The sequence below is a fragment of the Pieris brassicae genome, chromosome 5 (genome assembly GCF_905147105.1).
Source record: "Pieris brassicae chromosome 5, ilPieBrab1.1, whole genome shotgun sequence".
Taxonomy (NCBI): domain Eukaryota; kingdom Metazoa; phylum Arthropoda; class Insecta; order Lepidoptera; family Pieridae; genus Pieris; species Pieris brassicae.
The window spans coordinates 3,132,318-3,145,750 of NC_059669.1; the positions used below are offsets into that span (position 1 = coordinate 3,132,318).

Consider the following 13,433-nt stretch of genomic DNA (forward strand, 5'->3'; position numbering starts at 1 on the left):
CCGTGGAATTGTAGAATAGAATATTTAAGTCTAGTAAATGAACATACGGCTTATTTATGTTACAAGGACTGTGATGGACACATAATATATGTCAGGAAGGTATTTTTTATAGGAGGGGTTAAAGAGCCTATCGTACGGTCGTTGAGGAAGCGTTATACTCGGTTTTAAACAATTGTACCGCAACCGAGACTCAACCCGATAGCTCGTAAAAAAAGTCTTACAAAGCCAACCGTGGAAGACTTAACGTTATGTAGATTACATTTTTGTTAATATCGCATAAGTTGCAAACACTTCCTCGTCAAATAAATTGTTTAGTTTTATGTGTTTATACAACACAAGGGACGGGGCTTTGGCAAAGTTAAAAGCTTCAATTCAGGACGTGCAGTAGTTATGAAGGGATTGTAAGCGCTGAGATTCTCATATTTCAAAAACATATTGTATTTGACATACATTAGAGTACTATCGTGGTATAAAATATAATAGAAAAGTGCAAATGCGGGACGTTTCCCACAGACACAGAATATCTATAAACAGTCAACATAACATCCGTTGTTTATCGATTCGTCCAGTTAATGCTAATTTTATGTTAATAGAGACGGGTCAACTATTTACATTTGTAACTCGTGATGTACATGTCATCATGAACAGTTACAATACATATGTATTTTGGCATCTCATGACACCTGGGTTTTTTTAACATTTAAAAATAAATTAATTTAATGTTTCGTGTTTAGTCGCTATTTTTAAAAAAATTAGGTGAATTCCTTGGTTATATGTTTCATTATCCTTCTATTAAAACTTCAAGGAAAAACCGATGGATCTGTATTTTTTTTTTCAGGAAATTTATCTATTAATTAATATTAATATGCATACTTAATTTAAGTTTAACGAAAAATATGTTGCTAAGCGCAAAACTCGAAGAAGGCTAGATGAATTAGAGTATTTTTTTTTTACTCCTTGAACCTTGAGTTTTTTTATAAAGAGAAAAAATTACGTGAGACACGTAAACTAGTTTTCTCTTTCGTAGGCTAAGTAAAAAATATTTAGAGAATACGAAGTTTGCGGGGGTGACGTTTTTCTAATTTTTAAACGTATTTATGACGAATCTATGGCATGACATGTTACTAAGGAAAGTACCACTAATTTAGTCCAAATAAAAACATTCATAGTACCTAAATAACCATTGTTGGATAATCATAAATAAGAATTACTTGGTATGCAATTGTATGTTATAAGAAATGGTAAAAAGTAACCGAAATGGTAAACCGTAAAGCCTATAGATTGTATATATTTACGATAAAAGTCCACGGAGTGACGCCCTTGATGAAATATGTTTTCTAGCCAGCAAACCGCCGATGTACTAGGAATAAATAAAATGATATGACATCATTGTTTATGCCACAATTCATACTAAGCGTATCTTTCATTCATTAAACCGCTCATTAACGGAATGATAATAAATGACATAGACAAGCAACCCGCCCTTGCACGTTTTAAAGCTAACGATTTATCGTCTAGTAAAATATAATTTATTTAGTTTGTATTATGAACTGAGGTATAATATTTCTTTATTTAGTATAAACTTAGATAATATATTATAATTATATAACTATTAAAATAACTGTGTATTTTGGTTGTATCACATTTTAATAACGAAACTTCGTCTTACATTGATACAAAATTAAAATACACTATTTACACAAGTCTATAGTTTATGAATAATGTGTTATAAAGCTTTTCCTAGGGGGTGAAATGAGAAACAAAAGACGGACGCGTTTTACGTGATTGTGATTGGTCAGCCACAAATCTCTGACTCGCATTATTACTTTTTTTTTAGTTTTATATTTAGCTTTATAAACTCAACTCAAATATAGTAATTGAATCGCTTAACACACATATGTGACTTTAAACAAACTAATGACAAAATTTTCATACAATTATATTTACATAATCGTGTATCGGCAATACAGATTTTAAAAGCGTTCAATTGTATTGAATTACGTTGGAGAATAAACAGATGATAAAATTTGCAGCAAAGTGAATGTGGAATTTTAAAATAACTCCATTTAAAAACGATTGTTAAAGTCCCTTTAATAATGTATTTACAACACATACTAATTACATATAGATTATAAAGATAGAATGTTGTTCATTTGTTTTATAAGGAGCGTATAGTTTAATAAAAATATGATTTTGTGATAAAATGTATGAGGCACATCGCGGGCAGTAAATTATATATTACATATTAACAATATTTTAGGTTACAATAAGAACATGTTTTCATTCGGCTTTTGGTGCATAGTTGACGTTAGTACACACGACCACTTCGTTAAGCTTGGTTCGCTTAATTATTGTTCTATTTGTACGCTCAATACAATGACCAGATTTAGTTTAATTTACGTCCAAAAATGTTTTATTAATGCTTCATAAAAACCATGATAAGGTTGTTTTTATTAGTAATTTGTTAAGAATGTTTAGCTGACCTTATATTTTGAGATACTTAATGATTTACAAGATTGATCGACTCCATGTCACGATTTATGAGAAATCTTTGAGGAGTTATATAGTTTTTCTGTTCTCTTAATTAAGTTAGAAGTAGGTTATGAGCACCATTGCTATAACGACTCACAGATCGTTAACAAACTAGTTCTAATTATAAACTTAACTGCCACAGTGATTCATAAAATTTATAGCGGTTTAGTTTCATAGATTATCTCAAATACTGGAAAGCTGGTTAGATCATTAATCATTCACTATAATTTAATTTATATTTAATAATAAATATTTGGCCATATTTGGATTATACTTGAATTATATCAAATAGTTATCTGTCAACATGATCATGGCTGACCAAATGAAAAGCACTCAAGACGTCGAGTTATGTAAATAATTGAATGTTGTACGTTGGTATCCATTATTTGTCTTATATACTTTTATATACTCAATAAATAGACAATGTTGTCTGCACTAAAAATATTGTATGGGTCGCAAATATAACTAAAATATTTTGAAGTTGACGATTGGAATAAATTTTTAATAAGTGACGTGAGACTGATTTTAAATTATCGTGATTCATGTGCACTTTTAATTTTTCAGGTACCGTTTTCCAGTTTAAGTTTGTTTATTTTTTTGTTCCTGTTTAGTTTTGTCTCGACAACTATGTGTAATATGTATTTTTGCACTTCTTGTCTACCTTATCCAATTTAATACATTTTTTTTCTCTTCTCACAGTGGTTGCCTGGAATAGATCGCTCGAAAGCGATAAGGCCGCCTTTTTTGCCTCCTTTTAATTTAATAATGTTCACTTTTTATATTATGTGCAACGAAGTGTTAATAAATAAAAAAATAAAATAAGAAGGTAAATAGTTCTCAGGGCAGTGTTGGCCCAGTGGCTTCAGCGTGCGACTCTCATCCCTGAGGTCGTAGGTTCGATCACCAGCTGTGCACCAATGGACTTTCTTTCTATGTGCGCATTTAACATTAGCTCGAACGGTGAAGGAAAACATCGTAAGGATACCGGCTTGACTTAGACCCAAAAAGTCGACGGCGTATGTCAGGCACAGAAGGCTGATCACCTACTTGACTATTCGATTTACGAATGATCATGAAACAGACATAGAAATCTGAGGCCCAGACCTGAAAAGGTTGCAGCGCCATTGATTTATTTTATTTTTAAATAGTACTCAGAGTCACCTTTATACCATTTGCAGGAACAGAAAGTTTTAACGCGTTAAATTTATTTCTCCTATTAGATAGTAAAACATACAATATAAATTTGTATTAAATAAATGCTATGATAGATTTAGAAGTTATTTTGGTTACTAAATAATTGTTGTTACTTGGTAGCAGTAGTATGGTCTCTGTTCCTCAAGCTTCAATCCCCTGTGTACCAATGGATTGTATGTGCGTTTAAGATTTGTTCGTATGGTGAAGGAAAACATCGTGAGGAAACCGGTATGCCTTCCAAAAATCGACAAAGTGTGTCCGGCATAGAAGGCAAGCAGGCCTATTGGACAAAAAACAAATGATCACGAAACATTCAGATTTCTGCGACTGAGATCTAAAAGACTTTTTAGGCTTTATAATTTCTTAAGCGTGTGAACCTTGACCGAATGTGTGATTTTTAGCAATACTTTACGAAACCTATAGTGTTATAACTCTGTTTGTTACACACATACAATGTTTCAATGCTATTACTTAGAATCGATGTGAACAAATCAAGCACTTCAGTCACACATTCTGATTGTGATCCGGCATATTAGTAAATTGTGATTGTGTCAGCTGTCATTTGTCAACTGATTGCTAACTGATTTCTGTCAACACTTTGCATTGTCGGCTTTGAATTCTCGTATTTACAAGTGTAGCACTTCCTAATTGAAACATTACAAAGTATAATTTCTTTCTAAAGATTGTCAGATATTTAATAAATTAATAAACCTATATAAACTTTTTAGTCGGGCAAAGTTTCTTTCAAATGTAAATAAAATTTGAGCATTTGTGATATTTTATCTAAGAACAATTTGTCTTTAATTCATTGGTAAAATAATTGTATTTTCTTCATATTTTAATTCGCTTTAGTTATGAACCAACCGTCCAAAGAGGCTTATTTAATTTTATCGTTATAAGTTGATTTTCGTCTAACTGAAATATTAATAGAACTTTCATGACTCATATTGATAAAATGTTACAATGATAAAAGACGTAATTCGTTAAAGTGAGCTTATCATAAGCTCGTAAATCCATTGAATTAATTGCAAATGTTCAAAGGCATTCGAATGAATGGTGCCGTAAATAAAATTCTTAAATAATATATAAAAAGACGTATAATAAGTAAGATAAACTAGGGACATTTGAAAGTGATTTTATCTAGAATATTCTAATTTTTGATGATCGTTAGAATACGTTGCTATTTTCAAATTTATAAAGAAGACGTTATTAATTTTTTATCATAATATTTAATGAACTGCGCACAATTTATAGCCAATACAAATATTATGTCTGAGAAGTCAAAGTCAAAATAAACTTACTTTACGTTTGGTATAATAATGGAATATTTGGTTAGTGGATTGTTATTGAAGTCACAAAACCTTCTAAGTCTATGCCCCATTGGTTTGCGGAAAATGTTCTAGGATTGTTTTATTTATCATTTTCTTAGCAGGTTGGCGGATGACACACCGAGATTTTTAACGATGTTTGCTCACCGAGATTTCCTTTAGATTCCTTCAGTTTTAGCTCTCAGAAAGAATCCAGTGGTAGAGTCGGGGTTTGAAAACACGACCTCTACGTGAAACAATTGGTATGATTCACAGTATATCTTCTAGCATAATTAAGAGTGAAATAACAAGCGGTGTTAATACAAAACAAAATCTTGGCTTATCAGAAGCTGATGCTTCACCATTATTCATAGGCAAATATTTGTGTGACTCATATTTTAATGTGACATCATCAACTATTTTCCACTTGTGGTTTCAAACAAAATAGGAAAAGTATAGTCTATTGTAAACGTCGCTTATTCACAAACTATAAGCAAACAGTTTACGATTGTAATGTCGCTTCAATGACCATACGAAAATTTATTTAGATTTTCCTGATTATATATAAATAATTTATTTATTTTTATTTTTAGGGTCTTAAATGATAGGTAGCATTCACTCATTCATTCACCATTCCTCTTCTGGGAAAAATCTTTGTTATTAATTTATTTTATTATTATTAATTAACCATTAATTACTAAAAAAATCATGTGGAACATGATGTAATATAATGTGTTAAACAAAAATTATCCTCAAAATTAATAAATAAAACTAAAAATACAGTAAGTACGCTCGCTTAATGATAACATCTGAAAACGGTTGTTAATGAAAAATGAATACACATATAAGAGATGAGTGAAATCTTATAAATTCCTTACAAAAAAATGGTGAACAATTCGAAAAAAAAAAACTAAGCTACAAGATTAACTAAAAGCAGTTTGAGCCTTAGACTTTCTACATTACATATTTTACGATGCGCACAGCATTGCAAGTACTATGTCCTAAGTATAAGAGGAATTTCTATGTGAAGAAACCGGCACACTCAAAAAATCCACGGCATGTGTCAGGTACTGGTATACAGGGCTGATCTGGCCTATTAGTTTTCCTAATAGGCCAGATCAGCCCGTATAAAATAAATACAAAAATGTGAGGCCCAGACCTAGAAGATTGTAGTGCAACTGTTTTTTTTTATTCAAAATTCAAAATAATTTATTCATATTGGTGACACAATGTACAGTTATGAACGTCAAAAAAAGAAATGTATATGAAATGCTTCTATTACCGCTAAAGTAATAATTGTACCTATAATTGTTATTACCATAGTTACAAGTAAGCAGGATTTAATTTGCATGTCTAAATACGATAATAACAAGTAACATCGTCCGAACAAGTTTCTTGACGCGTCTTGCAAAATTATTTACTGTCAAGTTACATAAAACTTAACTGTAGCTTAGTGTAATTTATGATACATTTTATTGCTTTGAAATAATATTGAGATTTCCTTTATATTTATGTATTAACCAATGTTTGTATGTACATCAGGCTTCTGTTGAATTCATATTGTCATACTGTTATGCATTAATAATAATTTTATATGACACTTTGTACGTTTAATATATTTTATATGTCAACTAATGTAGTATAAATTCATTAAAAAAAAGTTATAATCAACTCCAAAAAGGACTAAAATGTATTAGGTAGCTGGGCTTGGACATACAAAAAAAATATCAAATTAATGACCTGTCTTTTCTCAAAATTGATAAAAAATCTATGAAATCAATAAATTGTATCACTAGCATATTTCGTAAAGATCTAACATTTACTATAAAAAAATGGCGCTACAACCTTTTTAGGTCTGGGCCTCAGATTTCTGTATCTGTTTCATGATCATTTGTAAATCTAATAAGGCAAGCCGATTTTCTCACGATGTTTTTGTTCACCGTTTGAGCTAACGTTAAATGCGCATATAGAAAGAAAATCCATTGGTGCACAGCCGGGGATCGAACCTACGACCTCTGAGATGAGAGTCGCACGCTGTAGCCACTAGGCCAACACTGCTCATATAACATTTACTATAGTATAGCGAATATTTATCGTTTACTTTTTTGACCGCAAATTTATTACATTGTATGCCTAACTATAAAGATATATGAAACTAGTCCTGTACACACGTCGTAAATACAAAAAAAAGTCTAATCGTAAATCTAGACCATTTGAACACACACAAACAACATAAATGTAGTTAATAATTTTGCAGCAACAATGAATTAGGTAATACGGTAAAATAAGCTCAAGACTTCTTACACTGGACAGTGTTGTGTTCTTAAATAAGTCTTAATTAATACGTTTTTAATCAACTATAGCTACGTATAAATGAAATTACAAGTATAAAACAATAACGTTACACAGAATATAATAAATATAGCTAGGTTGAAGTTGTACGCTGCTTAATATGCAAGCAAGTTGGATTGTTCAACTTTATCTATTGTAGGTATGCCTTGGTCGCAGTTGCAGTTTCGTTTATTCGAATACTAACTTTGTTAACTAACTTACGACACAATGGAAGTTAGTCACTTTGTCCTGTACTGTTTGTGGTCATTTTGTTGGTTGGAGTTAGTTTTATAAACCTACCTTACTTTTTCATTTAATCTCGCATTGTACTCTTTTAAGTGAAGTTCGTCTCTTTTTGTCAATTTGTGTTAAATCTGTGATGAAAAACAGACAGATGAGTACATTAGTTTAAACGGTGTATATAGTCTTTCACAGGGCCGGAGGTCTAGAGGCCTCGGGGCAACAAAAGAGTGGAAGACCCAAAATTATTTTCCAAATAAAATTAACAATTTGATTCATTCGAGTTTTTCAATTAATAATTTTTTGTGAAACCTTTTGCGATTCTTTTAGTATATAACAAAAATAAACGAAAGATAAAGTTGTTTACTAGGCGGTATTCAAAACATTTTTTTTTTCAATGTCTTGGTTGCACTCCTATAAATCTGACCCAGGACTTTCGTTTTTATAAGTTTTGTACTCTCCCTTGAGCAAATACTCCACATGTGATTACGTTAAGCTGTGATGGTGGACAACCTTAGATACATTCTGATAATCCAGTCCGAATTAAGTTACGTATGCTCAAAACTCAGCTAGATTTCGTTTTTGTTCAAAATTTTCAAACAAATAAGTTTGTTACTTATCTTTATAGAGGACGTAACGACTAACATATCTAATTGGCAAAGAAGTAATAAAAAAATGCCTACAACACAATACGTGCGAAAGAATGCAGGCAGTCAATCAAAAAATGTGACGATCTGCTGAGTTAATACCTCTTGGATCACCCTCATCAAAATTTATGAAACTAAAATTATGTATTACGAGCACTAACGGTTAACGTGTTACAGTGAATAACATCAATTCTTGTAGCCTTGTTTTGTAGGCGGTACTATATCTTGTTCTTATTCTTGTCTAAGTAGTAGTAGTAAGAAGACAAAAATAAAACACATATTTGCAAGTAACAAGTTCAGTTTGCTGCAAGTAAAGGGTTTTCTTAGGACATGGTAAAGGAATTTTATGCTTATTTCTGGCAAAAAAAAACAAGGGGTTTATTCAAGGCAATTACTGATTTAAAATGTGAATACTCAAATCAACTAAAGGAAGCAGTGGCGTTATATCTAAAACGTAAATCAACAGTTTCTCCTAAACATAATACTGTCAAGTTCATAAGATTAAATGGTAGAAAGTTTGCTTTATTGGCCCATTAGTTATTGATCAATGGTATGTTATGTATTTTTTAAATTTAGTTTAGTGAAACTTTAATTGAGAGAACTTGTTCGTCTTCGCCTCTGAAGATATTTAAATATATCTAGGCATTATCCCTACTTCTGGATATCTTCTTCTTCATCCCGCTACATTCATACACATTGAAAGTCTCCCAGAATACATTTTACCTTGTTTTTTAACACCGATAGGAAATTATCTTTTTTCCAATAAATATCAGTAGCAATCACTAAAGGCTACATAGCTTCAGTACTGAATTTGCGATATTGGTATAATAAACGAAATACCTCCTAGTATAGGTATGCGACTGATATAGGTAATAGATTTGAACACGCAAAGATGTTTTGTTACCACAAAGAAGTCATGAAGATGTAGATGAAAGTGTGATTAAGTGCCAAATTCGAACAAAAACCGTTCCAAACAATTATTTTCTGGTCTTAAGGGAGTATATATGTTTAATGAAAATGTATTTATTTCAAATTTAAGCATCTGCAATATACTTTCCAATATTGGAAGCTAGAAAGTGAGGTGTTATATTGTTTGTTTTGGCTCCACGAAGCAGGTGAGGTCACGTAAGGCCCCAATAGCTATTGTGTCAGGCTAAAACACGATGTGTGTATTAGAAAATTTCGTGAAATTCGTGAATTTTCTTGAATTTATGTGGCTCGATATCTGTGATAAGCGCGATTCTTTTTTTGTAATACTTCAATAATAATTTATGTACGAAGTTAGTTATTACTTCGAATATAAACTAAAACAAATGCGCGTGTTTTAATTAAACATGGTTATATTCCTGTTTTATATTACTTTAATTTATACTTTTAATTAAAAGATACACGTCCGAATTTATTACTTTTAATGTTCTGTACATACGAGAACTATACATTATGACATTATTATTTAATTGATTTTTATTATATGCATTCTGATTTGACATAGCTCGTTGTGCAGTTTGTTTGTGTATTTTGTAAGTTATCCATAATGTACCTTTTTTTAAAATTGTAATTTACTTTAATTGTAATAGGAGGCAAACAGGCAGGAGGATCACCTGATGATAGGTGATACCGCCGCCCATGGACACTCATATTGCCAGAAGGCTCGCAAGTGCGTTGCCGGCCTTTCAAGAATTGGTACGCTCTTTTATTGAAGGTCCCTAAGTCGAATTGGTTCGGAAATACCTCAGTGGGCAGCTCCACATAGTGTTGGTGCGTGCCATAATTTATCATTAATATATTGACATAATTAGAACTGTAACACCATTCTTAAATTAGACGCGGGTCCTAAAAACATACCAACCCACAAATATAACCACAAAAATATTATAATCGAAAAAATAACACAAAGCAATTACCACAATCACCAATTTAGTATAATGTTTATTTACTCATCGATATAATATGAATTATACCATATAATTAACCTAATTTATCATAAACAATAAAACTTGAATGTCAAGGCTGATAATGTCATACATTAATTTACATAGCTATTTCATTTAGTGTAATTATTATTATTACGATAAATCGAAGACCGGCTATAAATAAATATTTTTAACTTTAAAAAAACCTGAAGGAGGTTTATCTGCTTGGAGCCTAACATCACCTCCGTGGACAGATTTGAATGACATTTGACATCTTGAATGTCAATGTCATGTTTATATCTATAACCCTTTGGCATTATATCTTGCGTGAGGGGCCAATAAAGGTTTAACAATGAAGAATCTAGTAGGAGATAGATTTACTGAGCCGTTATAAAAAAAATCTTTTATCAATATGAAACCACTGATTTGGCACGGCATAAACTATATGTTAGCCCGGAAAATGAAAAGACTTTGTCTTGGTGGTCGGGTTTGCAAAGTAAGTCAACGATAAAACTGTCAAACTAAAACGTTTTTATGAGCTGCCTTGAGAGTTCTAGAGAAAAGTTGTAGAGCTAGTCCAAAACGTTAGGGATATGTCCAACTTTTATATTATTTAAACACTGGTCTGCTGGCACGTTTATCTGTCTGTCTGTTTGCTATAACCTCCAAAACTACTGCACGTAATTTATTGCAGTTTTCACCAATGTTTTTGGCGATTATATCTTCTTTAGCAAGTTCGAGTTATAATTTAACGAAGGACTACAGCAGGCTATGTTCCTATATTATTGATGTGTATGAATGTAAAAATTTTAACCTCTGTGAAATATCAGTCATATACAATATTAGTTTCTCTAATTAATTGCATTTATTATATGTGTATATCACAGCCTACACAAGCCGCTACATTTTAATATTAAATAATGTTATGAATATTGGTTAACCTAACTAAACGTCCTTAACCTGAAACCACATCGCGAAGTTAGTTTTATACTTAAATTTGGATTTTAATAGTTGCCGCGAATTGTCGTCAATTTGCTTAAAACCACTTAATATTATTATAAAATAAAGTCCGCATATATCTGTGTGTCTGTTTCCATACACAAAACCTAAGAACGAATATCACATGAGAGGAAGGAAGGATGAATATTAAAGTACTTTATTTAAGGGTCTGTGTAAGTTGTTTGGAATATATGAATTATTCCTAGCTCGGCGGCACGACTTTGCCTAACACTTCTTAACTTCACCACTTCTTCACAACAGGCACCATGCGAAGCTGGTATCTTATGTGTTCTGTTTAGCTAAATACATTTTGGGGCGCTTATAAATTAAATTATTTGTATAAAAAGTTTAATATAAGAAACTATGATACTCGACTTATTCTGTAAAACGTATGAGTCGTCCGATTGTTGAAATTTCACAGTTTTAAGAGCAGATTCCATATCCGGAATGTAGTTTTGATAATTATTATGGATTTAATGTTCTTTTGCTCCTTCGACAATAATATGTTTCATTAAAACAAGTAAAGTATTTGTAAAGTGATGGCAAGTTTTTGTGAATAAATCCAAATTTTATTAATTACCTTGACGAAATTCAATGTCTACAATTATCAGTAAATTTTAAAAAATGCCATTAACTATTATTTATATACAGGTGAAAAAAATTTTTTTGCTTTGTTTATTTGCGTCTTTTTGTGAAATGTAAAAAAAAACTGATTCAAATCACGACTTAAAGGTATCTAAACCTGTTAATGAAACAAACATCGTTTACATAATTTTTAAATCAAATGACCTTTTTATTAGAAAGGTTATTGTAGACATTAGTAAGATAGCGCCGGGAAACAAATTTTATGATTATTGCTTCTATTTTTTATTAGTATATCCATCAAGGATTTTGCGATCCTAAATAGACATTTTGAGAAATATTTTTGATTTTTATATTTCAGTGCTAATTATTTTGTCCAATTATACAAATAATTTGTAGAAAAATGAAGAGTTCTACTAGTATATGAATTTATTTAAAGTCACACGACGGCTAATTTAATAATGCCGTTGCGTGTGCATTCCTGACGCTGGGCACTCATTTAAAATAATTTTACACTTAAAATTATATAATTATGTTTAAGACCGGTTCGAAGAGTCTCTATATAACATTTTTAGAATTTTAAACACGCGATATTAATAAAATCCCATAACTGAAGTAGCACATAGACCATAATATTTTTTCTGTGTTGTTTCTTTCGTGTTTTTTGTGCATTAATGTCGTTGGGACTCGAACACTGTGCCATATACTATGTGTCTTTATAAATACTCACAGTAGTGTTTTTTAAACTAACAATAAATAATCATTGTATTGATTAAAATGTAAATATACAAAAATGTATATCTGAATAATACTGATTTATTTGAGTAAATTCTTTCCCATTTTTCATGTGTGTAAAAAAAAAACACTTATTTCCTCGTTAAATATAATTAAAAAAAACTAAAATACTCACAAATAAAATTTCATCTTGGAATTAACACTCACTAATCACGACACAAAAGAAATTTCACGAATTTTCAATTCACACCTCCATTGTAGATCGATTATCACATGTGAAACTGCGCACGCACACACGCGGTCGGTTCACTGGCAAACTTTTGACTGAACATATAATACACAAGCAAAACGAGCTTGATAATACTGGCGAATGACGTGGCTTTGAACATTTTCCGCCAAAAAGACACAAACACTTAAGGAAAAAAATGTTCTGAAGAGTGAAAAATATTAGACTATAAATTAAAATTACTTAAATTCTAATACGCAAAATTCAATGTTTATGCAGAAAGGAGACATTTATAAGACAAACATAGTTATAGAGTAGCCAAATAAAAACGAATAATTAAAATTTAATTATTAACATTACTTAACATTACAACAACTTAACAAAAGTTTGAAAAGTTAAATTTCTTTACATTTTAATTTAATTTAATTTTTATAAATTTAAATCTCTACACTTATACGGATTTCGTATTTTTCGCGTAGATTTTGACGCATTTATATATATGCGTCAGAATCTGAGTATATTATTAACTCTTTCTTCTGTAGTTGCCGATCAATCTTGCTGCTAACAAATAATTTATCTCTAGTAAAAACTCAATAAAAGGTCTTTTTCGTTCGGAGGATTTTTCATAGCAGGTTTTCTTGAAGATTTGTTATAAAATATATTAGATATCAGTTGATGTCTCAGGTTTAATAACATTTACTAGGTACTATGCTGGCCTTTTGATATA

The 13,433-nt window shown here is 30.9% G+C and overlaps 1 protein-coding gene across 5 annotated transcripts in view; it reads right to left on the reverse strand.

Moving 5' to 3' along the window:
- The window catches only part of LOC123709647 (collagen alpha-1(XVIII) chain-like), a 57,788-nt gene extending 45,001 nt beyond the window's left edge, over nucleotides 1-12,787 (reverse strand). For all 5 annotated transcript variants that reach the window (XM_045661115.1, XM_045661111.1, XM_045661116.1 and 2 more), the window contains exon 1: nucleotides 12,656-12,787. In XM_045661115.1, the coding sequence (XP_045517071.1) occupies nucleotides 12,656-12,669 (14 nt within the window). In that variant the 5' untranslated portion in view covers nucleotides 12,670-12,787. The remainder of the gene's footprint in view (nucleotides 1-12,655) is intronic.
- Between the last annotated feature and the right edge of the window lie 646 nt (nucleotides 12,788-13,433).